General features: G+C 49.0%; 1 protein-coding gene across 1 annotated transcript in view; it reads right to left on the reverse strand.

The window, feature by feature from the left end:
- The window catches only part of AGGF1 (angiogenic factor with G-patch and FHA domains 1), a 905,326-nt gene that overhangs the window by 763,404 nt on the left and 114,305 nt on the right, over positions 1-27,617 (reverse strand). The window contains exon 3 of the mRNA XM_069627444.1: positions 161-366. Coding sequence (XP_069483545.1) covers positions 161-366 — 206 coding nt within the window. The remainder of the gene's footprint in view (positions 1-160; positions 367-27,617) is intronic.

The following is a 27,617-nucleotide window of genomic DNA, read 5'->3' on the forward strand; positions in this document are numbered from 1 at the left end:
TTCTGATCTTGCTGGCAAACAAAAAATAGATCTCATTCTATGAGTGTATATTATATGGTGGGGTGAGGGCCAGGACAGGACATACATCTCACCACAGCTCACTTTATTAAAAGATACTTTGGTTCAAACCCCCTTCCTCGAAATGTGAAAACAAAAGTACCTCTGAATCCTGAACAAAGCCAGCATCACAGATTTGTCCGTTTTGTTCATTCTCTGCAGTGCTAGTATTAGCATGAACGTTGTTGTCTGTTCCAGACTGGTCCATGGGGACAGGGAAAGAAACCTGGCTTGCATGGTGTGTTGACAGGGTCTCCCCTGGGACATCATTTTGCGGATAAGAGTTGTCATGTGAATAGTAGTAATAACCTGCAGCAATAAAAGAAACATTCAGTTAAACATTTACACACCCAGGTATTCGTCATAAATGTACTATAATTGCTCAAAAGAATGTAGATCAACTATAGAAAATACTCCCATGCAATAAACCAGGAGACAGAGGCAAGCAACTGCAGCAGTAACGGACATCCAAGAGTCACCGATGTCCATCATACAACATTTAAAAAGTAATCGTCTGGAACACTATTGGCAATTCCTCAACTCCTAAAATCCGAATCATAAAGACGCTAGAGAGAAATAGGAGAAGGCAAACTAGAGAAAACCAAGAAAATACAAAAAGGTTTTCAGTTGTCAAACTGAACTGCTTCATTATTAGGAAATCTCTTTTAGGCAACTTTCCCTCCATATTGTATGAAACCCAAAACGTTTGCTTTTGTTTTACACCTTGTCCTGACTTTTTGCAGAGAAGTGAGGTCTTCAGCTTCGCTTCACTGGCCTTTTGCCAATTTGTTATGGGGAAATGGACTAGTCCTTCCGACTGTCATTACTGGGAAACAAAGTTACCCAAACCAATAAGTCAAAAGACAAAAAAGGGAAACCTAGTCATATTGCACGAAGCATCTTTCAGTACAGAGCAGTATTGGTACTTGTGTACCATTTTTGCAATATATTTTGTAAGCTCATTTGCGTTTTACATTTACTAACTGTGGCTAGTGTCCAAAAATGCCCGTGCCACAGGACTTTTCGATTGTTCTTTGGTCATGTTGTTCTTTGGCCTTCGTCCTGTCTTCTCAGGTCAGGAATTGCCTTTTATGGTCATGTATTTGCACGGGAAAGCTGCTGTTTTCACTGGCTAGTGCATGCCATGTGTGTTTGGGCCCGGGGAGTGGCCTCGGACTGTCTGGTCTGGTTCTAATTCACATATTGGTGCCAGTATGTTTAGTGTGCATACATTAGTACCCGACTGGACGACTGCTGGTGTACATGAGTGGTGCAGATCCTTTCTATTCGAGAGCTGAGTTTGATCAATTACCTGAATTTGGGTTAAGAAGAGTCCTGCAGCCATTCCAGCAGTTCGGAGGAGGAGCCAAGTATCTTGTGTAGCTGTTCAGCCGACTGAAGACCCATGAACAAATCCTGAAGAGGCCTGGTCACCGTTCCTGCTGCAGTGAAGCCCTGCTGCACTACTGATCTCAGAAGACCCTTGTCGGTGCGTTGACTTTGGACTGGTGGGACCAGCCAGTCTCAATGCCTTCCCACGATCTTGCAGCCTTCAAAGGTGTCCCTGGACCACATGGTGGAGTGAACAGCTCAGTTTTGGACCACCGTGCCACAATCGTTGTCGTTCTGTGTTTTTGCCAGGAACATTCGGTGCCCTACAGCTTGTACTACAAGTCACCTTCCTGCTAAGTTTTAGTGTCCCATCATCGACGGGTCCTGTCCTGGAAGGCTTCCTTTGTTTGAGATGCCTGCTGTTGCCCATGTGTGGTGACTGTCTTTGGAACCGGCTTCCTTCCGTTTGGTAGAGTGTCATGAAGATTGATACATGAGTGACTGATGCATTTCCTCACTGCAAAGTGTCGCACTCAGCTCCTGGACCAGACAGGAAACCTGCTTGCACCCGCAGCTCCTGGGCATCTTTTACTGGATCCAACAGCTGGAAAACCCATCTCCAGCGACCCCATTCTACCTCCCCTCCATTAGGATTATTCCATTCCATTGCTTTTTAAACATTTGCTGAAAAAGCTGCTCTAGAAGCTAGAAAAAGTCACTTACTCACCTGCAAATCCCTTTGAACAACTTCTGGAAGAATCATCACACCCACAGGAACATTTCATAACTTTGTCTCAACTTCTAAATGTACTTTGTGAATTTTTTGGCACAAGGCCCCATTCAACTTAGGGTTTGACATATAATGTTAGGGCTACTATTACTGTGGACTGTTAATACAATCGCCCAACTATTTACCTTTCCTTTCAGGTATATGGCGAGTTGTATGCATTGTATTTACCAACTCTATAACTGTATAAATATTTTATATTTAGGAGTGTTGTGTGATAACATTACCAGCTTGATTCATTTGTTTAGTGTGTTTTCGGGCCTACACTAGAAAGTACTTACCTATCTAAGTGGGATCATTGCGTATTTCAATGAGCCTTGACCCCACTCACCTCTCCTGAGAATTAGCCTTGCCCATGCTTCATGCTTACCTTGATTGGGTTTGGCTAAACACAGAGTCCTTGTTCACTACAACTAGGGTGGCCTCCTAAAATCTGTCCACCCGGCCAGATTTTAGAAATCCATCTTACCACTGGTCAATGCCACCTTCCACAAAATTATATTGGTCTTTATGTATCGCCGCCGTTTTTATGAATGGCTAATTATGCTGCTGTTGTGAATGTAAATCCTATAAAAGTAAATCTGCTCAAATAATAAAGCACATTTACTAGTGATTTGCATGTGTACGTCTGGATATGGCTCAAGAGATTTCTTAAATCAATATGTTGGAATGGCCCTTTGTAAAGCATACTGGTTGGCTGAAGCTAGGTATCACTGGGACGAATTGGCCTTTGAACCAAGTTGGTGGAAAGGAGCCATTAACCTTCTCATGGCCAGGGCTTAGAAGGGGATTGGATTGTGGAGAAATTCATTTTGGCTTGCATATCGTTTAGCTCATTGTACAAGTTCATCATAGGGAACTCTAAAAGACATGAATCAAGAGGTTGGATACGTTCTTGGTTTACCAAGTTATGAATAATGTAGCAGTCTTGAGAGCAAAATATACAGAGTTCACAGGTACTGAGCAAAAGTGAAGTGATACATTAGTGGAGAAAGGACTAAAAACGATACAAAGGACTAAAACATTTATGACTGACTAAATATTTACAAAAAGTTAGACCTTGGATTTTTCCACAGCTAAGAACAAGTGGTGGGGAAGAGCAGATTTTTCTATGTAAGACCTGTCCGAATTGGAGACGTCCTCAGGTGCTGCTTCTAAAGCCCCCACATGCCACATCATACACCATACTCTTACGTCAGAAATGGGGTTTATAAGAACATCTTGTTCACCTTTTAGTAGGGAAGCTGAATGGCAGATGGGCAAGTGGAAATTACAAAATAGGACATAGCAATAATAAGAATAAATAGGGTGTTAGCATGCTATAATGGAATCTTTTTATTAGGAGGGTTTTTTTTAAAGTCACTACCTGGGGTAGGACTTAAAAAAGCCAACATACGGTTCAGATTTCCAAAACACACTTTTAGTGGATTTTGGGAGGCCAACCAATTATGGTGAACAGAAAAGACATGGAAGCCTAGCAAAACCCAATAAAGGTGGGTAGCAGACCAGCAAGGCTTAGACCAAGGAGGGGTGTGGTCTAGGGCTATGGCGACACACACACACACAAAGCACTCCAAAAAATCAAGTTAATACAGGTATGTTTAAACATATATATTTTATTTGGCCTTTAGAATACACACTCATCAATGAAAGCTCTAGCTAAGAATTGTCACACAACTACTATAAAATACAGCAGTTCTCAGTAGAGGGGCTCCCAGACCTTTCTGTGCATGTTAGGAACTTTGGGTTTCACCCCAAGTTACCCAGGGTAAACCAGACGTGGACCCCTCGTTCACTGTGCTTAGAGAGGCACCGCTTCACCTCAATGATGAGGCCAGACTATGCCGAAACACTGGTCTAGGCTTGCTGTTGGTACTCTTGTTCAGAGGAGAATTGCCTAGCATTTCGTTGCTGGACTGCCCTTGTGGGTGGGACAAAGACTGATCTGCGTATGGCCATTTCTCCTCTGTGAATGGTACAGTGAGCTAAAACATGGTTGTAGACCCTCCCGAGTGGGCACCTTCCCATAGAACAGGGTATTTGGCCATGTTCGTTCTCGGTAGAGGGGCTCCCAGACCTTTGTGTATAAAATAGATTAGCTCTTTTAAGAAATTAGAAAAGCATATGATTCAAACCCAGTACAACACAGATGTGCGATCAGTTAGAAACACTTCCGAGTAAAACTGGACTAGTTCCCTAGTACTGGATTTGGACAATGCCATGGTTTGTGAATCAAAGTTCCAAAAGTTAGGAAAAGGTCAGCTATTGAATCAATGGCCGCCATGGAATGGGAGACAGGACTACGTGTAGTTCCCTCGTCCCTAATCCATGGTTGCAGTCTTGGCTTGTAGTTTTTTGTACGTTGAGAAATGGCAACTGTGATATTTCTCAACAAAAACAGCTATTAGCATCTCGGTAAACATGCTGGGATGTGAATAGCAATAAACCCCTCCAGGCAGTGGGCTTTACTGGGGCAGGTAATGCTAAAGCCAATGTTTGGGGCCAATGTTAAAGCCCTCGATTAGCTTGGACTTCTAAATGGCACGGTGCATTACCTGGCCTGGGAAAGCCCCCACCCGTCGGGGTTTATTGCTTAGTTATTATATACACACTACACTAAGGCACACCTTAAATATTTCAAGGAAAGTACAAATAATGTAGTACATATATACAACTCACAGTTGGGTAACACATTATGAGTTTGATGCTACTTTTGAATCAAAAGCAGTTTTTCAAACAATAAGTGCATTTACGAAAGTAGACAGAACAGATGAAGCACATATCAAAACATAGGCACCCAGCACCATATACTAAAACTTCAGAAGTCGAACCCTAGCCTGTACCAAATCTCTGGTAGTCTGGAAGGTAAAGCAAAATGTTCCTGAAGAAAGATGTGAGCAATCCAGTAGTTTCTTTGAAATCCTTCTAAGACTACTCTGTTTGGCGTCGAGAGGTATCCTCAGACTAAGTCAATATGGAGATCTGGGGTGTTTAAGTCTTGAGTATTTCAATGCTGGGTTTTCCTTTTCCCACTCCTCTTCGGAGTCGATTACATCATCTATGGCCTTCTGCTCCATAGTTGAAGATAGTGCCCCCGCCGCCGTTCCCTCAAACCCTTATTTTCTCTTTGGTTCTGTCAGCATAGAGGCCCTAGCACAGTAGATGCCTGTGAAGTCGCTTTGTCGTTTCGATTATGGGTCAATCCAGACCCATCTACACCCTGGTCTCAACCTTTTTTGATGCATTTATGTTTGTGTGGCTTTGCAGCCTCTCTATCTCCAGGAGACTTTGCCATAACGTGTTTAGTTGATGAGCAGGACCTGGGGGATTGGCAGCAAGTCCCCGGCCTTCAGGTGAATCTGTTTGGCTGTTGGGAGTCACCTCAGACCCCTGCGCTTAACGCCCTGACCTCAAGTTCCAATATCAATGCTTCAGACCCGCCATGTTCAAATTCTGCCTGCATGGCGAATACTGCCCAGTGCATCTGCCGACGCTGCGGGAGTGTTTTGGGTTTACGTTTACATTTTCGGCATGCCCCGTAGCGATCCTAGGCGTGGTCTTGAGAGAGACAACTGTTACACACTGTTTGTGTATCCCACAGTGGGAATTTTGAATTACACAGTGGGCACAATTTAAACTAACAAAGTTACTCACCGCAGTGACTAGCTTACTCCTCGTCCATAGTCCCCTTTCATCCATACTTGAGGGATATTCCGTCCTTTGGGACGGGACCGCAGCACTTTTGTTAAAAAGCATAAAAAATGAAAATGTTTGTCGTTCTCTTTTTACGTGGGGCACGCACGCAGCCGTAACCCTGCACTGCTGAGCTCCGCCCCGCACTTCGCCCTTCAGTCCTTTTCCATCGTCAGGTCTGAGACCATTTAAGCAATAATAGAGGATACTTAGAGGGGACAGCAGGCGGGCGTATGGAGGAAAGGGGACTATGGACTAGGAGTAAGGTAGTCACTACAGTGAGTAACTGTTATACTCCTACGTCCAGTCCCCTTTCCTCCATACTTGTGGGAGATGCCCAACCACTACTCACAGATAATACAGGTGTATGAAACTTTACTGAAAGGTTTTTAAGAACAGCCTGGCCGAATTGGGCATCGGTGATGGAGCTCATGTCCAAGCAGTAATGCTTACAAAAGGCTGATGGGGAAGACTACATAGCCGCCTTGGCAATGGTTTCCCAGGGAATATACTTTTGGAAGGCAACAGCGCCGCTTTGCCACGCACAAGATGAGCATGAATGCCTTTCGGAGGATGAAGACCCTCAGTGGTATATGCTTCTGAAATACAGGAGGCAATCTATCGTGAGATAGTAACCTTTGAAGCAGGATTCCCTTTCGGGTCTCCGAATGTAACAAAGTGTTGTGAGGAGCCCCTGAATTCAGTAGATCTCGCCTGACATCTAAATTGTGTAAAACTCTCGGCAGCTGAGTCCCGATTTGGAAAAAAGACAGGCAATGAGATAGATTGATTCAAATGAAAATCAGTCATTACTTTCAGTAGGAAAGAAGGATGAGTGCGGAGCACAACCTTATCCTTATGGAAAGTGAGGAACGGATGTTCCACAGACAAAGCTTGAAGCTCGCTTACTCGCCTTGCCGAAGTCACTGCAATCAAAAATGCGACCTTCCATGAAAGGTATTTAAGATCAGCCATAGCCTAGGTTCAAATGGCTTATGGCATAAAGCGTGAGGAACACATTCAAATCTCATTTTGGATGAGGATTACCTACCAGTGGAAAAAGATGTAATAGACCTGCAAAATGCCTTTTAATTACTGGGTTCATCAATAAAAAGGTACAGCTGTCAGTGGACAGGTAGGCGGCAAGAGCCGACAAGTAAGTCCTACAAGAGATGCATGCCCGAAGCTGCAAGATGAGATATGAACGAAAGGACAGTGTCAATCGTAGCACGTCTGGGGTCCAGCTGCTTAGCTAAACACCAGTGGCAAAAACACAGCTACTTGCTCCTATACTGAGACCTTGTAGAACATTTCCTGTCCGCTTGGATAATGCGCATATTGTCCTCGGACAAGTTAAACTGCCCTAAGGATTTGAATTCAGGCACAGGCCGCATGATTGTGGGGAGGGGTGTCACATCTGCTGATCGCACTGGTGAAACAGGTTGGGAATCAATGGCAATCTGATCGAAGGAAGAGTCGCCAGATGCTGAAGTTCCGAGAACCAGAATCTGGCTGGCCACCAACGAGCTATGAACAGGAGAGTGCAATTCGATGAATTCCTGAGCTTGCAGAGTGACTGATGAATCAGAGGTAGAGGTGGGAAGCACAGGCCTTCATGTTGTGGCACGGAATTTTCGAGAGCGTCCCCTAGGGAGGAGGCCCAAAGACCATTCCTGGATGCATAAAGAGGAAATTTCCCGTTTGTAGAAGTCGCAAAGAGGTCCAATTCCAGAGTGCACCATTGGCGAAAGACGGAGGAGAGAACCTCTGTTCAGTTCCCACTCGTAGCTGGCTGCGGTTTGCCGGCTGAGTGAGTCTGCAGTTACATTGAATTGACCAGGAATGTGTACTACCAGTAGCCAAATGCTGTGCAGGATGGCCCATTCCCAAATCAGATAAGCAAGTTCCACAAGAGGTGGTGATTTGGTGCCACCCTGTTTGTTGATATAAAACAGACACAGAGTTGCCCGTGCGGATGCAGGCAACCCTGTTCGTGATGGATGGATGAAAAGCTTTCAGAGCCAGGAGTTCCAAATAATTTATATGGAACTGCTTGTCCTGCAGCGTCCATAGATCCAAAACCTGGAGATGATCCAGCGTCGCGCCCCAACCCAGAAGGGAGGGGTCCATGGTAATCGACACGTGTGGGAAGGGCTCCTGAAAGGAGGCCCCCCCCCCACTGTAAGATTGTTGGTCGAAGACCACCATAGAAGATCCGTCATTATGCAGGATGGAACTGGGATCATCTCGGAATCCGAGTCCAAAGCCTGTCACCAAGAGCTCCAAGAGCCAGCTGAGTACGCCTCATTTTGGTCTCAAAGAGGAAAGAGATGCAAGAGGAAGAGCAAGTACGCACAAAGTCATGAGGCCCAGAAGTTTTTGGAACCACCAAGCCGTCATGTGCTCTGACTGGATGAAGAGCCGACACGTGGCGAATAGATCCACAATCCTGTCCGCCATCAAGTACACCCTGGAGTCGACTGTGTTCCAATGGAAACCCAGGAAAATAAGGTCTTGGGAGGCTGTCATGGAAGATTTCCACCAGTTCACCGACAGCCCAAGATGGAACACGAGCTGGAGGAGAGACTGGAGATTGCTCAAAGCCGTCAGTGGAGAAGGGCTGCGCAGGAGCCAGTCGTCCACATACAGATATACATGAACACCCTGTAGTCGAAGGAAAGCTGCGATGACAGACATCTTCGTAAAGACACGCAGCGCCGAGCTGAGACCAAACGGGAGTACACGGAACTGGAAATGCTCCCCTCCCAGGGAGAACCGCAGATATTTTCGATGCGGCCTCCATATCAGGATGTGCATATACGCGTCCTGAATGTCCACTACACTGAGCCAGTCGCCTTTCCGAAGAGAGTACTTTATTTGGCAGGGCGTGATCATCTTGAATTTCTCTTGGGGAAGAGAAAGGCTGAACTTTGAAAGGTCAAGGATAGTGCGCCGGCCAGCCTGGTTGGGTTTGTGCACTCAACGAATGAGAGTTGAAGCACACCCCTTGCTCCCCAAGGGGAACAGGTTCCACCGCCTTGAGGTCTAGAAGTTTCTGTACCTCTGCTCTAAGGGAGGGAGTCCCGATCCGTTGGAAGGGAGGGTTGAAGGGTTTTGGGGGGGTTTGGGGGGAGCGGGGGAGAGGGGGGCAAGCGAAAGCCTGCCTGAACGATGAACAAAACCCAAAGGTCTTCGTGATGGTCTGCCACGCCTCCAGATGAGACGAGATTCGTCCTCCCACCGGAGTCTTGTGCAACCGACAAACAATATCATTTTGCAGATTTGTCAGCAGGGAGCCTGGAGAGGAGGCTGATGGTCGAGAGAAAAACGAACCACGTTGTTGGACGGGTGCCACCAACTAGCGGTTCAGTTCTGCGTGCCTGGCGTTCCTGAAACCTCCTGAAGACAGAAGGATCGAGGCGGAGACCCTGACCTCTGTGTATAAGGGGCCTTAGCTGGGACCTTTGCCAGGACCGACAAAGATTTGGCGGTTTGGGTGCTCGCCTTGGTCTTTGCAAGTTCCTCATCCGTAGAAGAATTAAACAATTCCTTGCTTTCGAAGGGAAGGTCCAGAACTTTGTCTTGCAACTTTCGAAAACTTTGTTGCATGGAGCCATGCCTGGTGGGAGGGGTCAATTCCCACCATAAGGCCTCGAACTGAGGTAACTACATGGTGTGCCACAGCTACCAGCAGATCTTGTGCCAACACCCTGGCATCCGACAAACCAGCTTTGAAGTCGTCTAGCCTATTCGCAGGAATACACTCCTGGAAATCATCCAGCTCCTGCACAGTCTCATATTAGCTGCTGCCAGTATGAGCTCGGTAATTTGCTTGACGAAGTTGGAGTGGTGAGTTGGCAAAGACTTTCTTGTCCAAGGAGTCCAGAATCTTGACTTTCCTGGACAGAATCTGAGCAGCAGTCGTCGAGGTCGCGGAGGATGGATTGGATTGAAGCGTGGCCGTGGCTACCACCGACGAGGAAGGTAGCAGACAAGACGCCAAGGCTATCTCCTCAGAGGTGTGAAGCCTGTAACGGGTGTCAATTCTTTTATTGATATGTAGCCCGGTGTGAGGCTTATCCCAAACCTTATGGGCCTCTGCCAAAACGTCCTTTTACTGTCCCCTTTATGTGGAAACGGCAGCTCAGCCCCAAAAAGAAGGTTGCCAGCACCCGATGTCGAGAGCGGAGGTGTAAGGGAAAAAAACAAAATGGAGGCCGTGGACCATGAGGGTTGGGTCGCCATTTTGTCGATGGCTGAAGAGAACAGCGTCACATGTGTAGATGAAGCAACCACCTCCTCAGGCTGGTCAGGGGACTTAAGCAACACCTTAGCCTTGACACAAGGATCCTCGGCAGAGCCGGTACTGAAGGATCTGAGATGTTTACTGGACATCTTGGAGGTGGCCCCAAAATTAGCCTCCAGAGGAGGAACCTTGCCAGAGCTGGTATTAGAGTAGTTACGGTTTAGGACCACCCTCTTTGCCCCCTCGACAGAACCGGTATCACTGTGTCCCTGAGCGCGGGGATGCGGAGGAATCCACCTCACAGAAAAGACCTTCAGAGCATGTCTCTCGGTTTTGTCGGTACAGATCTTAGCCTCACAAAGAGGAACCTCGGGTTTTAGCCCGGTACGTGTAGCTCCCTCGAGAGGGGCCTCAAGCAGTGGCCCAGTACAGAAAGCTCCAGAAAAGGAGACCTTGGTGTCCAAAGCCCCGGATGAACTGGGCTGAAGTTTAGCACCAGACAGGTGAACCTCAGAACGTGGTCTGGTTTTGGCAGGTTCATCGTGGGAACCCTCGCAGAAAACTCTGGTACGCCTGTGAGGCACCTCAGGGGAAACCATGGTAGCAGAGCTGCTCAAGTCCCTCCTGGACCTGGAAGGCTCCGGAAAGGAATCCCCAGGTCGGGTTACCCTAAAAAGTAAGGAACTTACTGGGCGTCTTTTCTTTTCATCAATGAAAAGCTGAAAATGAGGTTGAGGAACACGCTGAAAGTTCCTCCCACCGAAGACGACGATGGAGTGCCCGGACGGAGAGGGAGTCGCAGAAGAAACACATTCTCAACAATGGTCCGGGCCCAGACACTCCAAACAGAGAGACTAGGGATCCGCCCTAGTGAAGCAACCTTTGCATGAACATCAGGACACAAATCCCAGACGCTCTGGCATAGACTGAGGACTAAGCGACCGCAGAACCGGGGCAGGAAAGAAGGACAATGGGAACAAAAAATATTTCCCTGTGATGCCAGTGCATCCAGCCCCGACCACGTGGAGAAAAGGACTGAAGGGTGAGGAGTGTGGCGGAGCTCTGGAGGGAGGGGTTACGGCCGCGTGGGGTACCCTGCGTAAAGAGAGAAGGGCACAAAAGTGCTCCGGTCCTGTGCCGAAAGACAGAATGTCCCACAAGTATGGAGGAAAGGGGACGGAACGAAGGAGTATGTGTGTTTGCCATCAGGGCCTCAGGGTTTCAACACAAACGTAATATGGGAAGGGAGGGTAATAGGCATTATCTAAGAATGTTTAAGATGCAAATAATGAACCCACCCCCATGGTCTGTGCTGTACACCTCAATACTGATAGACACTTCCATATCAATGTCGATCGCTGATCTCTTGGGACCGAAAACTGCAAGCTTGCATTGAAATGTTCTCCTCTGTTGCAAAATTGCTGCCCACCGATGGCAGAAAGAAGAAAAGAAAAAAGTGGACGTTGAAGCATGAATGACTGTGGGCCCATGTACACACAGGATAGGTATGGAGTGACAAAGAGGCCCTTGTCGAAGCCCTGTTTTTCGAATTTGACTTGCATAGTAGGCAAAAACACAGGTCAGAAGCAGTTCTGTGTAAGGTGTCTGTACACATGAGCGTTGTTGGTTCGAATGACATATACCGGGCGATGAAGGGGTAAGGAGTAAGAATATATGCCAGGGACAAGGAATAGAGAAAATCACACTATTATGGAGAACATAACAGTATGTTTCACATTGAGAGCCTAAGGCCAGTAATTACACAGTAGTCCGGATGGAAGAATTCGGGAGCAATGGTTTGGGTGGTTAGTTTGAATAGAGGGTAAGGTGGGGGGGGAGTGGGGTTCTTTCGTGTACTAGCAGGTGGAGCTTATGCCTTGTTTTGGAGGAGTTCCTCTGAACAGATGGTTTTGATGGCCAAGGGGAAAGGCACTCTAGTGGAGTGGACAAAGTAGGGAAGAGACGAGAAAATGAGAGGAGGTACAGAGAGGGCAAGGGCCAGAGGAGGAGTGATTGGGGGAGAGTACAGCAAGATGAAATAAGCGAGGTACTAATGGACAAGTGTGCCCAAGGTGAGTGGAGCACCCTTCTGAGGCCATAAAATCTGCCCAAAGAGTGTAAAAACCCCTGCCCGCACTCCCGCTCGCACCCCCCGGCTCCCGCTTCCTGGATAGTAGAAAGGCCCGCCTCCCGAGCCCGCCCCGTGTCCTGATTGGCCCCCTGCCCTGTTGTGCCTTTAGTGGTCCGTGCATGCCCCAGGCCCCCCTTTTGGACCGTGTGCCCAAGGTGAGTGGAGCCCCCTTCTGAGGCCACAAAATCTGCCCGCACTCCCGCCCGCACCCCCCTGCTCCCTGGTTAGTAGAAATTCCCGCCTCCCGAGCCCGCCCCACATCCTGATTGGCCCCCTGCCAGTGTTGCTTTGTGTCTAGCGCTCCGTGCGTGCCCCAAGCCCCCCTTTGGACCGTGTGCCTAAGGTGAGTGGAGCCCCGTTCTGAAGCCACAAAATCTGCCCTAAGAGTATAAAAACCCTTGCCCGCACTCCCGCACACCCCCCCCCCGCTTCCGCTTCCTGGTTAGTAGAAAGTCCCGCCTCCCATGCCCACCGCGCATCCTGATTGGCCCTGAAAACCCATCACCCAAGCCATCTCTGACCCTCCCAGGGCAGCCTACTGGCGAGCAGCCCTGCGACAAAGGGCCCAAGACAAAGGGCAGCTCCAATGAGGTGGTTGCAATTTGTATCAACAGGTATCCGCAGGAGACGCAAGAAGCAAATAACCTGAGGTCAATCTGCACCAACAAAAAGTAAGTGTCTAATGGGTGGGGACGGAAGCAATTACTTCAAACCCAACAACCCTACCATTAAATCCTACAAGCCCTACTGTTGTAATAGCGCTCCCTATTTGAATTTAGAAGTGTACCTAATAGCGTTCCCTGGTTGAATTTAGAAGTGTGCCTAATAGCGTTCCCTAGTTGAATTTAGAAGTGGGCCAAATATCTCTGTGCAAAGTTGAATTTAGAAGTGTGCCTAATAGCGCTCCCTAGTTCAATTTAGAAGTGGGCCAAATATCATCTCTGTGCAAAGTTGAATTTAGAAGTGTGCCAAATATCCTCTCTGCACAAAGTTGAATTCAGAAGTGTGCCTAATAGCGTTCCCTAGTTGAATTTAGAAAGGTGCCTAATTGCGTGCATTGATTGAATTTAGAAGTGTGCCCTATACCTCCTCTATGTAAAGTTAAATCTAGATGTGTGCCTAATAGCCTTCCCTAGTTTAATTTAGAACTGTGCCAAATATCATCTCTGTGCAAAGTTGCATCTAGAAGTGGGCCTAATAGTGTGCACTGGTAGAATTTAAAAGTGGCCCTAATATCCTCTACGCACAATAGTATTTATAAATATGTCTAATAGTGTGCCTTGCCTGCATTTAGAAATGTGCCCAATAGCGTACCTTGCTTGAATTTAGAAGTGCGCCTAATGATGTGCCCTAGCTGACTTTAGAAGACTGCCTAATACCCTCTCTATGCAAAGTTGCATTCAGAAGTCTACCTAATATCCGCTCTGTGCAAAGTTGAATCTGAAGTGTGCCTATTAAACCTCTTAGTGCAAAATTGTTCTTGGTTCACCTGTGCAAAGTTGAACTTAGAAGTGTGCCTAATAGCGTGCCTTGCATTGCGTTTAGAAGTGTGCCTAACAGCGTGCCCTGGTTGAATTTAGAAGTGTGCCTAATATCCGCTCGGTGCAAACTTTCATTTAGAAGCGTCCCCAATATTCCTCTCTGTACAAAATTGAATTTAGAAGTGAGCCTAATATCCTCACTGTGCAAAATTGGAAGTCTAACAAAAGGCGTGCCTTGGTTGAATATAGAAGTGTGCCTAATAGCGTGCATTGCGTGAATCTAGAAGCGTGCCCAACAGAGTGCATTGCTTGAACTTAGAAGTGTGCCCAATAGCCTCTCTAAGCAAAAGTGTGCCTAATAGCGTGCCCTGGTTGAATTTAGAAGTGTGCCTAATATCCTCTCTGTGCAAAACCTGAATATAGCAGTCTTCCTAGTACCCTCTTTGTGCAAAGTTGATTATAGAAGTGGGTCCGATAGTGTACCTTGCTTGCATTTAGAAGTGTGCCTAAAAGCATGCCATGGTTGAATTTAAAAGTGCGCGTAATTAGCGTGCCTTGCTTGAATCTAGAAGGATCCACCGAACAGCCTACTAAGATCATATCTGCTCCCCTCACCAGCCCCCCAGGCACTCCCTGCCCAGCAATCATGCACCCCCTGCTTTTCCCATAAACCCCCACCATCATCCCCCCGGCCTCATCCCTCTCCCTCTCCGACCCCCCACCCTTTCCCACACACCAATCGCAACAAAGACACTAAAGAGGAAACAAACCTGGTCCCCCTCAATCTCTCAGCATGCATCGCCTCCCCTATCTCGACCCTCTACCTCATACCCCCAATCACCACCCTCCCCCCCACACCTCACCCTGTGTTACGCTCACCTGGTATCCATAGGGACGCCACCCAGCCGGGTTACTCGCTGGTATGCTTCTCAGCTTTGCCCAGATGTGGTCTGCGGGGAAGGTTCTGCCTGAAAATACAGGAGGACTGTGTTCAAGACTACCGGGGTAAGTATCCTTCCTCCACCCCCGTATGATTTCAGCCCCTACGAGGCCCTCTCCTCACCTTGTGGTAGAGTTAGGCGTGCTCTCCGTCCTGCCTTCTTTGCAGGGGCGCGTTGTCTTTCATGGGCGTGCATGGTCCAGTTACTTCACGGACGCCGGCCCGTTTGATATTGTTCAGGTAGGTCTTATTGCTGTTCTTTAGTTTTGTTGCTCTCCTGCATGCCTTTCTTTGTTTAAGATGTCTCTTTTTTCTCCCTTACGTATGCGGACCTTCAGCGCGGCGAACTGGCTTGGTTGAGCCCCTCTGGTAAATGATGGCGCAGAAGAGAGAAAGTAGTAAGAAGTCTATGTTCCTTCCACCCCGAGCGGGGAGGCAGGGAGGGCGCATGCGAATCTAAGCAGATACAATAATCAGAAATGCTTTTACGGTAAGTAATGCATGTCTTCTGATGCTTGTTAATCTGCTTAGAATCACAGGCTGTGCATAGACTAGCGAGCAGTACCCGGAGTTGGAGGTGGGTTGTGAGAAGGAACAGTAGAAAAAAGAGGTCTTACTACTGCTTGTCCCACCTGAGAATCAGACCTAGACTGAGTGTCTAGGCAATAGTGGTTTGTAAAAGTGTGTACAGAACTCCAGGTTGCCGCTTTGCAAATGGACTCTAGGGCAACATTTGCAATGAATGCTATGGGTGCCTCAAGTAGAATGTGCTCTAGGCTTGAAGGGCAGTTCTCTCTTTGCAAGAGTGTAACATAGTGTGATGCATTTGACAATCCGCCTTGATATTGCTGATTTAGGGACAGGGTCCCCTTCTCTACCAGCTGCCACTGAAATAAAGAATTGTTTAGTTTTCCTCAGTGGTTTAGTTCTATCCATATAGAACTTGACTGCCCTGCGCACATCCAGTGTGTGAAGGATTCTTTCGGCCATGTTAGTAGGTCTCTGGAAGAACGTGGGTAGTTCGATTGACTGGTTCTCATGGAACTTCGAAATAAATTTCGGCGCAAATCTGGGATGTGTGCGCAGAACTACCTTATCTTTGTGGACTGTAACAAAGGGGTCCAAAACCGAGAGGGCCTGTAGTTCGCTAACTCTTCTGATAGAAGTGATAGCTACTAGAAAAGCTGTCTTGTAAGTCAGGTCTTTCAGACTAGCTTTATGCAAAGGCTCAAAAGGGGGTCCCATGAGCCTAGTTAAAACCACATTTAGATCCCACCCAGGGGCTGGGTGAGTGATGCGGGGATAAATTATTTTAACCCCTTCAATAAAGGTTTTAAATCACAGGTATTTTCCACCACGACACCTTCTGCTGTGACGTGGTGTAAGCTGACAACGCCGCTAGGTGAACCTTTAAGGAATTGAAGACTAACCCAGAGTCCAACAGATGGGTTAGATATAACTCAATGTGTGAAGGCAAGCAATCGGTGGGATTGACGCCTTTGGAACTGCACCAGATGACAAAATGTTTCCATTTGCTGGCATAGCAATAACATGCGTTAGGCTTTCTTGCCTCTCTCAGTATGTCAATGCATCTTTGAGGGAGTTGCAGATGTCCAAACTCTATGACCTCAGGAGCCAGGCTGCTAAATTCAGAGTTTGTGGGCATGGGTGCAGAGTCTACCCCCCCCTGTCCTGAGACAACATGTTGTACGGGCAGGGCAGCTTGACTGGTGGGGAGAGGGACATATCCATCAGGTGCGCGAACCAAGGTTGGCGGGCCCACACGGGAGTCACCAGAATCATGGTGACTGGTTCCTGGTGCATCTTGTGTACTATCTTGTTCAGAAGGGGAGTCGGGGGTGGGGGGGGGCTTGGGGGGTGGGAGCGTAGACAAATTTCCCTGACCAAGTTATCCAGAGACCGTTCCCCCTTGGATCGGTTCTGGGGGTACCTGGAGGCGTAATCTCGGCATTGGGCGTTCTCCTGAGTAGCGAACAGGTCGATCTCTGGAAATCCCCATTCTGCGAAGACGTTGGATACAATGTCTTCTTGCAGTCACCATTCGTACTATCCTGGCAGAGGAAAATCTCTGCTGAGGAGATTGAGTTCCCCTGGAACATGTTGGGATATTCGGTACATCTTGTGTTTGAGAGCCCATATCCAGATGTTTTGGGACAGCTTGGATAGCCCTGGAGAGTGAGTGCCCCCCTGTTTGTTCAGGTAATACATTGCTGTTGTGCTGTCGGTTAGGACCAGCACTGTCTTCCCTTACAGTTGCTCTTGAAAGGCTTTCAATGCTTTGAACACTGCTAGTAGCTCCAGTAGGTTTATATGGTTGGACGCTACCTGAGGGGACCACACTCCGTGCGCTGTCTGTTGAAGCAAGTGAGCCCCCCACCCTGTGAGAGATGCGTCTGTCGTGAGAGTGGCTTCCACTGCAGGGGTGGTGAAGGTTTTCCCCTTCAAGAGGTTCTCCCTCGACCCCCACTGCAGAGAAAGAGAAAGAACGAGGCTGGCGAGACAACAGATCTTCCCATTGTCTGCTGGCCTGACACCACTGGCTGTTGAGCCACTCTTGCATGGGACGCATGCGCAGCCGCACGTGGGGAACCAAGTATATGCATGACGCCATCATCCCTAGCAAACGCATAGCTTTGCGTACCGTCACCTCTCGACTGGCTACATACTGAGGAACCTGAGGGAGCATGTTCTGAACCCTCTCGCTGGAAGGGAAGACTAGACCGTCTTCCGTACGAATTAGAGCCCCCAGGAACGGTTTTACTTGGCTGGGGACTAAGCTGGATTTCTTTTCGTTGATAGAAAATCCCAGGCTGAACAGTAGGTCTACTGTTTTTTGGGTGTTCGAAAAACAAACGTCAAACGAGTCCCTCGTGATGAGCCAATCATCGAGGTAAGGGTAAACTGAACTGAAAGTCTGTGCAGGTGTGCCACTGCCAGGACCTTGGTAAACACCCTTGGCGCCGAGGCTATGCCGAAGAGGAGTACCTTGAACTGGTAGTGTTTGTCCTGAATCACGAACCTTAGGAATTTTCTGTGCGCTGGCAGCATTGAAATACGAAAGTTTGCATCTTTCATATCCAATGTTGTCATGAAGTCCCCCTGTTTTAGCAATGGGATCACCTCTTGCAGTGTTACCATGCAAAACTTCTGGGGCTTTATGAACTTGTTCGCTGGGCACAGGTCTAGAACAGGACGCATGGTGAGATCCTTTTTGGGTACAAGGAAGTACACTGAATAGATACCCTCGTTTACCTCAAGAATCGGGACAGCTTCTATGGTGTCCTTTCCCAGCAGCGCTTCCACCTCTTGGATCAGGATCTGCAGATGTTTTGGTGAAAGGCATCGATGTTTCGCCGGTCTGAACTGTGGAGGTCGGGCGAATTCCACGCAGTAACCGTGGGCGACCGTCTTTAAGACCCACTGGTCTGAAGTTATCCCCTCCCATGCCTTGAGGAAAGATGTTAATCGCCCCCCGACCGGGGAGACATGGGAGGGGACCTGGACTTGTTGGTCATTTCTGACCCGAAGTTGACGCTCCTCTGGAATTGGAGCCTCTGCCTCTATTCTTTCCGCGCTTCTGACCCCTCTGGGGGTAGTAAGTGGGGCTAGCAGCAGGTTGACTTGAGTTGAAGTTGCCTGTGCCAAAATTGTTTTGAGCGGCGCAGGCTTGTCCTCGAAAGGACCGCCGAGAATTACTGCCCCTCTGTGAAGAGGGTTTCTGGGAAATTTGGTGCAGCGACTTAACAGTCTCGTGCTCCTTCTTGGCTGTCTCCAACGCATCGTCTACCGCCTTCCCGAAGAGGTTGGCCTCTTCGATGGGTTTGTTGATAATGGATGTCTGGGTCTCAGGCCTGAAGCCCGACGTGCGCAGCCACGCGTGCCTCTTTAGGAGAGTACCCTGTGCGAGAGACCTGCCTGCTGTCTCTGCAGTGTCCAGGGTATTCTTTACCACATTCTGATTGGCAAGTTTACCCTCCGAGACAATGGGGAGAAGCTTGGCTCTGGTTGGTTCCGGAACCTCTTGAAGGCCTTCCTGGAGTAGGTTCCATTGGACGTCGACATAGCTTGCTAGTAACGTCATGTTATTGGCAATACGGACGCTATAGGCCGCTGCAGACGTAACCCGTTCCCCTAAGGCATACAGCCTTTTAGACTCCTTGTCTGGGGGTGACTCTCCGGTGACAAGGGGAACCCCCTGCTCTTTTGCGAGTGTTGGTCACCACCAGCGGGTCTGGGATTGCGTGTCCATTGATATATAGCGGGTTGTTGGGCTCAGCGAAATCTTGTTCGGGCAAGGCTTCAAGCATGGCAATTTTAAAAAATTCTGCTGCTTTCTTCAACATGTTGTTGAAAGCCATTTGAACATCCACCAGGGAAGCTTGTCGAATCGGGGTGGATGGGTGAGAGTCAAGGCAAACGATATCAGAGTTATGATCATCCTGCTGGGTGTCCTCCCAGTTTTCAGTTGCTCCTTGATCTTCCCCATAGTTGTCCAGAAAAGAGGCCTCTTCTTCTGTATAGATGTCCCTATACGTGTCCATCTGGACATCTTCTTGATAGTCAACTTGGTGTTGGATATCTTCATGTATTAGAGGGTTAGGGTCTACCCGAGCCTTTTTTGGCGGAGGTTGATCAGAAGCTCTGAAAAAATTGCTCCAGCCGATCCATGCACCCCTCGAATTGTTCCATGGTCCACTTGGATGATCCAAATGGGCCTAACTGAGTAGGGACCGTGGTCTCTGCCCTAAGGCGTTGAGGGGACCTCCTCAGGGTGCTTGAGAGGGGTACCTGGCTTTCTTCGTAAGATTCTTCAGGATCGTCTTCCAAATCCGTGGAAAACTTTTCGGCGGATTGGCCCATAACTTTGGGCGGAACCGGTACTAGGCCCGCCGCCGTAGCAATCCTATTGATACTCTTACGGATAGACACTGAATCTTTTGGAGACAAAGCTTCTGAAGATGTGTCGGCAGTGGAAACTTCTTCTGCGGCTACAGAAGGGCCTGCGGATAGCTTCTCAGGTAGAGGCCTTCTCGTAGTCTTCAGGCCTGTACGGGCCTTGGAAACCGTTGAAGTTTCTTGTACGGAAACTTCGGCGCGTGTAATTTGGGGAGTAGCGCCCTTGTTATGTTTGCTATGCCCAGTCGTCATGCGTTGCTGCGGATGCGGGGGAAGGCTTCGGATCAGACCGATCCGTGGGCATCGCCGAAATTTCCGGTGGACCCGTTGGTGCTTTCGCCTTCTTCGACGAAGTCGCCGAGGAGGGTGCTTGGGTTGTGTGCTTTGTGCGGTGCGATTGTATGCCCCTGTCACCGGGTGTGGTCCCTGTAGCAAGACCGGAGTCAAGCCTGGAAGGGTCGGGGACGGGCGCGACAGCCCTAGAATAGTCCGCCTCAAGGTCTAGAACGTCCGCGTTGGACGTTTGGTCATCCGATGTACCCCTGTCACTTTTGCCTGGTGTTGCGGCAGGGGAGGGAGGCTCCACGCGTGACATTCCGTACGCGCCCCACCGCTTCAACCGGCGCTCCTTAAGGGTTTTAGGTTTAAGGAGTTTACACGCCAAACACCGCTTTTCGTCGTGCTCTGGGGGGGGGGGGGGGGGGGGGAGATAAGCGTTACACGACGTGTGCTCGTCTTTCCACGGATTTCTAACCCTACACACAGGGCAGAATCTAAGGGTCACCAGACCAAAAAGGAAAGCAGTGGAAAAGAGGAAAGACATAATAACAGTATGGCAAACCCCGAGCCCTCTCTCCCTACTGTGTAGGCCGGCCAGAAGGCCCAACCACGTGGAAGTCCGAACGCTGGATCTTAGGCGCCGGAACCCACAGCCGTAGACGATTCCCCCGTAGTCTTCGTCGAAGATGTTCTTGATGGGCAAAGTGACTTAACGGGGAATAAAACCGACAATTCTGTAAGAAACAATGTCTCATGAATAGCTCCGCTATAGGGCGACCAGTTACCTGGGCGGAAAAAACAATCTGAGGGACCTCGGTGCGTGAGGGATTTTGGACGTCACGAAAGGGCTAATGTTTCAGAGACCTCTATGCCGACGTCCCCTTTCGGTCTCCGAAAGACTAGATGCAATACTCCGCGGTTACCACTGGATGTCGGACCATATGCACAGCATGTGATTCTAAGCAGATTAACAAGCTTCAGAAGCGCTATGCGCAGCGCTGCGAAATCTTGCTTTTGCTAACCTGCGTTTTCCTTCCTTGTAGGTCGCGGTGTTCTTCAGCGCGAGTGGAATGTCCGGAGTGGTGCCATCCGAGAGGCGACCAGCCAGGTAAGCCTTTTGAGCAGTTTGTAATTTGCAAATGTCTCTACTGCTTTCTTTAATTTTGCCTCGATCTTCCTCTTTCAGGTCGTTCTGTCCGGGAGGTGTGCAGATTCGAGGAAGCTGTTCTCAGTAGCTGCGAGTGGCTAAAGATGAAGACTGCAGGTAAGATGCTGCTGCTAATGATATTCCTTTTGTCTCCTTGCAGGTTCTGCTTCTCCGAGGTTCAAGGGAATAGCTGGACACGGTGAGCGTCCCGTTGCAAGCTGCAAAGTAACGCGAAGCGTGTTGTCTTGCTCGGGTGTGGTTTAAATAGCCCCAACAAAATAGTCCAGGTAAAGTAGTCCCTAGGCTACCACATCCAAAACACTAGACCGCATAGCTTGGTTCCCAGGAACCAAGCTATGTGGATGCCTCCATGTTGGCTGACAACACAATAAGTAGGTTCCCAAGCACATGTTTTTCATGGTGTATGAGCCTGGCGCCATAGGCGCCAGGAGTGGCCCCAAGAGGGTTTTGGAAGAGGATGCCAGGCTCGAGTCCTGACTCCACCTGGCCAATGGGTTTGCCAGAGGGGGTTTTGGGCGAGGGTCTTGACACCCTGCCTGAAACCCATCTCCCTCGATTTCTCACCAACCACAACTGAAACTCCTAACCCACCACGCCCCACCTTCACATCCCCCGTGCCAAACCCAACCACCCTGACACACGCATCCATCCTCTCCCACCCGAAACCCACCAACTTCTCTGCTTGCCCACTTTTCCCATCAATCACACCACCCCTCTCCAGTCTCCATCCTCTACCCTCCCACCCCCCATCTCTGCAACTCCAACACCAACCTGGTCTACTGAAGTGAATTGCATCCTATTTAATGCCCGATCCATAGCAAAAAACAGACACAACTTCTTTGACCTCCTCGCATCTGACAAACCAGACATGGTCTTCATCACCGAAACCTGGTTCTCCGACGACTTCGCCCCTATCGCCAAAGAATGCCTGCCTGCCCCCCTGACCCCCTGAAAACTCCCTCGTCCCAATGAACCATCCCTCTAGAGGAGGAGGAATAGCATTTGCCTTCAAGTCTCACTTCCACGCCTCAATCATCCACAACCAACCTTCCATTCCTTCCTGCGAATCACTCCTCGTTAAACTATCCCTTTCCCCATCGTTCTCACACAGCTTCCTAATAATCTACAGACCCCCTGGATACGACAGACAATTCTCAAACAACCTCTGCGACTCTATTGCCACCATTCAACTAAAGCACCCCAATCTCACCCTTCTAGGAGATTTCAAAATATGGCTTGACATTCCCACCAACCCTATGACTCTCTGGTTGACGGCCTAGATGCGATTAACCTCCAACCCCACATAAACGGCCCGACCCACTATAAAGGACACACTCTTAATGCCATTTTCAGCTCCCACAACCGGATACATCTAAACCCCCCCCACCCCTATCATCTGATCCGATCACTTCATTGCTTCCTTCACCATTCGCTCACCAGTCCTTCACCATTCGCTCACCAGTCCCGCTTCGAGTACCCGAATGTGAACCTCCGAATCTACAAATACTGGAAGAAACTAATAATCATTCCTGACCTAGCCGACGCACTCCAGTCTCCCCCACCTACCTGCCCACGCAGTAATCAAATAACCCTGACGCCTTTGACTCTTGGCTCAACACCTCACTAATGCGACTCACACCCTCTTGCAAACCATCAGCTGACCGTGGCCTTTTTCCTAGATGGTTCACACCTGAATTGAAGACCAGTAAATTATATAAATACCTAGAGCGCAAATTGCGGAATGACAAAACTCCCCTGAGCCGATCAACCTTGGCCCGGCACCTTCATCAGTACAAGGCCGAAATCCGGAAAGCAAAAAAAGCCCATTACAACTACCGAATTCTAAACTGTAAAAACCCCAGCAAAGAACTTCACAAAATCATCACCGAATTCACCAAACCATCATGCACCACCACCACCGTACCAACCCCCTCTCAATCGCTGTGCGACTCACTCTTTCTACACTTTTACACTAAGCTCTCGAAAGAACAAACGCTCTAACCAACAAACTAGCTCTCCTACACCCACCAGGCAACCCACCCCCCCCCATACCGACCAACCCAACACTTGCGACCACCACCCAACCAACATTCGACTCCTTTAGTCCAATATCAACTGACCAATTTCTCAAACTTCTCTCTGCCTGCAAACCATCCGGCTCTCCGCAAGACCCATGCCCGGCCACAAACCTCAAAGAAATATTTGCTTCTACCTGCGCAGGAGAACACGTAAGATCCATCAAAAATGACACCCTTTCCTCTGGAATTTTTCCTGACGCATTCAAAACGGTTCATGTCAAACCTCTAATAAAAAAAACCTTCCTCGACCCTCTCGAACCCAAAAACTACCGCCCCATCTCAAACACCAGGTCCCTTGCCAAACTCATTGACCGGACCGCCTACTCCCAACTGAATGCCTTTGTCGAAGCCAGCAATCTCCTAGACCCCGCACAATCAGATTTCAGAGCCCAACACTGAAACCACCCTAACCTCAATCTGGGATGACTTTAAAAACACGGCAGACTCAGCGGGAGGCGCCGCACTAATCCTTCTTGACCTATCCGCCGCCTTCGACACAATCAATCACGCAATCCTCCTTAACCACCTCCACTCCCTAGGAATTCGTGGAACCGCTCTCAAATGGATAGCATCCTTCCTCAAAAATAGGAACCAAATAACCCTACTCTCCACCTATACCTCCAAAGATCGACCAGTCGACATGGGAGTCCCACAAGGAGCATGCCTATCAGCCCTCCTGTTCAATCTCTACATGGCCACCGTCCCACGAATAATTCGTTCACACAACATCCTGTGTTACAACTATACTGATGACACAACTAATTCTAAAACTCCTGAACTCAAAACCCAACTACCGACCTGACCTCGCCTCCTGCCTCCTCGACAGAGCTATGAATGACCACAAACCACCTCTTGCTAAACCCCTCCAAAACCGAAATCATGGTTTGTGGCAACTCCAAACTTCTTCCACACCCACTACCCTGGCCAGCTGCCATGGATGCACCCTAGACTCTGACCCAACACTCTCGCGCCAAGTCAACAACGTCTCAAAGTCCTGCCACTACCACCTTAAAACTCTGGCGCATTTTTCCATACCTCTCCTTTCCCAACTGACTCTCTGCAGTCCAATCAATTGTTATATCAAGACTGGACTACACTAACCCCCTCTACCTCAGAGTCCACGCTTACCAACTGACTAAACTACAAAGAGCACAAAACACTGCAGCCAAACTGCTACTAGCGCTCGGCACAACAGACCACATCTCCCCAGCCCTCAAAACTCTGCATTGGCTTCCAGTTGTCCAAAGGGTGACCTTCAAAACATTATGCATTTCTCACTGAGCACTACATAAAACCGGACCTCAATACCTGCAAGACAAATTAAAACCCTATCCCCCTCCACATACTCTAAGATCAAGCTCAGCCGGCCTCCTAGTCATACCTAAAACAAACTCAGTCAGGTTAGGCGGATCATCTTTCTCAACCATGGCCCCCACGCTGTGGAACGCACTCCCACCCCACATCCGACTCACGGAAGACCATGTCTTTCCGCAAACTACTGAAAACTTCCCCTAAAACCAACCCCAAACTCTAACTTAATCTGGATAACATCATCTCAATGACTTTACCAAATACTAGATCATAAATAGCAAAGCAGCATTTTGATCCAAGCATGAAATCGAAAACTAATTAACATCTATTGCTTAGCTAAAATGAACAAACAAAATAGAATGAGCAAAAAAGAATCAAGCCTGCGAAGCAGATAAAATGGAAATGGTGTACGAGAACAGCTAAGTGGCTGAAATTAAGGAAATTGTCAAAATAAATTTAATGGAGTACAGGATCAAAGTGGACTTAAAGATTAACCAGGTTACTCGCCGTAGTGACCACCTTACTCCTAGTCCATAGTCCCCTTTCCTCCATACTTATGGGACATCTCCGTCCTGTGGGACGGGACCGGAGCACTTTGTAAAAAGCATCCAAAAATGTTGCTAAAATATGTCCTTCCTCTTTCTTGCGCGGGGCCAGGGCACGCGGCCGCATCCCTGCCCACCTTGGCTTCGCCCATCAGTCCTTTTCTATCGCCAGGTCTAAGACCTATTAGCAATAACAGAGGAACCTTATTAGAGGGGACGGCGGGCGTATGGAGGAAAGGGGACTATGGACTAGGAGTATGGTGGTCACTACGGTGAGTAACCTGGTTATACTCCTACGTCCCGTCTCCTTTCCTCCACACTTAGGGGAGATTCCCAAGCACTCCTTACAGGAACTATGGGTGGATGGATATACCCCTTACTGAAAAAGGTTCTTCAGCACAGACTGACCAAACTGAGCATCAGCTCTTGAGCTCATGTCTAGACAATAATGCTTACAAAAAGCAGATGCTGAGGCCCAAGTAGCTGCCCTAGCGATGGTCTCCCAGGGAACATTTCTGAAAGCCAACCACGGCTGCCTTACCCCGCACCAGGTGTGCATGAATGCCTTTAGGAGGCTGAAGCCCTTGGATGGTGAAAGACTCCGTAATGCAGCCGGCGATCCACCGAGAAATAGTCGCCTTAGATGCCTGCTTACCTTGTGGGTTACCAAAGGTCACAAACGGTTGAGAAGAACTCCTAAGATCGGATGTTCTGTCCAGATAGAACTTAAGAGCCATTCTGACATCGCGACAATGCAGAACCCTTTCTGCCTCTGAGGCAGGGTTCGGAAAAAAGACCGGCAGGGAGATCGACTGATTCAGATGGAACTCAAGATACCACCTTCGGCAGGAAAGCAGGATTTGTCCGTAGGACCACCTTATCCTTGTGAAAGACCAAGAAGGGATGCTTCACCGACAAGGCCTGGAGCTCACTCACCCGCCTTGCTGACGTAACGGCGACCAAAAAGGACACTTTCCAGGATAGGTACTTGAGGTCCACCGTGGCCATTGGTTCGAAAGGTTTATGGCAGAATGCGGTCAGGACCACATTTAGATTCCACGTCGGGTGTGGACTACGAATTGGAGGATAGAGGCATGTCAAGCCTGCAAAATGCCTCTTAACCACTCGGTTACACAGAGAGTAAGAGCATTGGTCCGTAGAAAGGTAAGCAGAAACTGATGAAAGGTAAGTTCTGCATGACAGAACGTGGACACCCGACTCTGCTAAGAAGGATACAAAGGACAGTACCGTGTCAATTGTAGCCCCCCCCCCCCCCCTTGGGTCCAACTGCTTGCTTAAACACCAATGAGAACCTGAGCCATTTGCTTCTGTACTGGGACCTAGTCGAGGGTTTCCTGGCTGCCTGGATAATACGCATGTTGTCCGCAGAGAAGTTAGATTTGTTCTAAAGGCTTGAACTCAGGCACCATGCCGCCAAGCTGAGGGATTGTGGGGAGGGGTGCCACAGCTGCTGTTCCCCCTTGTGAAGAAGATTGGGGGTCACCGGTAGCCTGATCGGTGGATACACGGACAGGTGTTGAAGTTCTGACAAGCAAAACCTGGCCGGCCACCACGGGGCTATGAGTAGGAGAGAACAGTTCACAGAGTTCTTCAATTTGCAAACTGCTCGGTGAACTAGAGCCAGAGGCGGGAGCGTAAGCTCTCATGTTGTGCAATGGACACTCAAGAGCATGCCCCAGAGAGGAGGCTCCCAGCCCCCCCCTGGAGGCATACTGAGGAAACTTCTTGTTTACCGCCGTAGTGAAGCGGTCCACCTCCGGTGTGCCCCAACGCAGGAAAATCCATGAGAGGACCTCCCCCTTCAACTCCCACTCGCAGCTGACCATTGTCCGCCGGCTGAGGGCATCCGCTGTGACATTCAGCTGGCACGGGATGTGCACTGCAAGCAGCCAAACACCATGAAGAACAGCCCATTCCCAAATCTGAATGGACAGGTCCACAAGAGGGGGGAGACATGGTTCCCCCTTGTTTGTTGATGTAGTACAATGACACCACATTGTCCATGCGTACACGGACCACCTTGTTGGCAATGATCGGTCTGAAAGCCCTGAGCGCTAGGAAGATCGCCAGAAGCTCCAGATGATTTATGTGGAGGAGCTTGTCCTGAGGTGACCAAAGATCTGAGACCTGAAGAAGATCTAATGTCGCACCCAGGCCCAGAAGGGAGGAGTCCATCGTGACCGTCACCGTAGGGGCTGGGTCCTGAAACCCCGCACCCACCGACAGGTTGCTGAGAGACGACCACCACTCCAGGTCCACTCTCATGGAAGCCAGAATTATTATCAACTTGGAGTTCGGATCCACAGCCTGACGCCAAGAACTCCGAAGAGCCATCGGAGTTCGCCTCATCTTGAGACGGGCAAGAGGAAGAGCCAACACGCTCTGGAACCACCAGGCCGGCATGCTCTCCGACTGTGCAAACTTCTGACACGTGGCTAACAGATCGGCCATTCTGTCCCCAGTCAGGTACACTCTGCAGTCGATCGTGTTCCAGCGAAAACCCAGGAAAATCAAGTCCTGCGAGACCGTCATGGAAGATTTCCACCAGTTCACCGATAGTCCAAGATGGAACAGGAGCTGTAGGAGAGACTGAAGATTGCTTGCGGCAACGGGCAAGGACTGCGTAAGAGC

The sequence above is a fragment of the Ambystoma mexicanum genome, chromosome 6p (genome assembly GCF_040938575.1).
Source record: "Ambystoma mexicanum isolate Mex_15411 chromosome 6p, UKY_AmexF1_1, whole genome shotgun sequence".
Taxonomy (NCBI): domain Eukaryota; kingdom Metazoa; phylum Chordata; class Amphibia; order Caudata; family Ambystomatidae; genus Ambystoma; species Ambystoma mexicanum.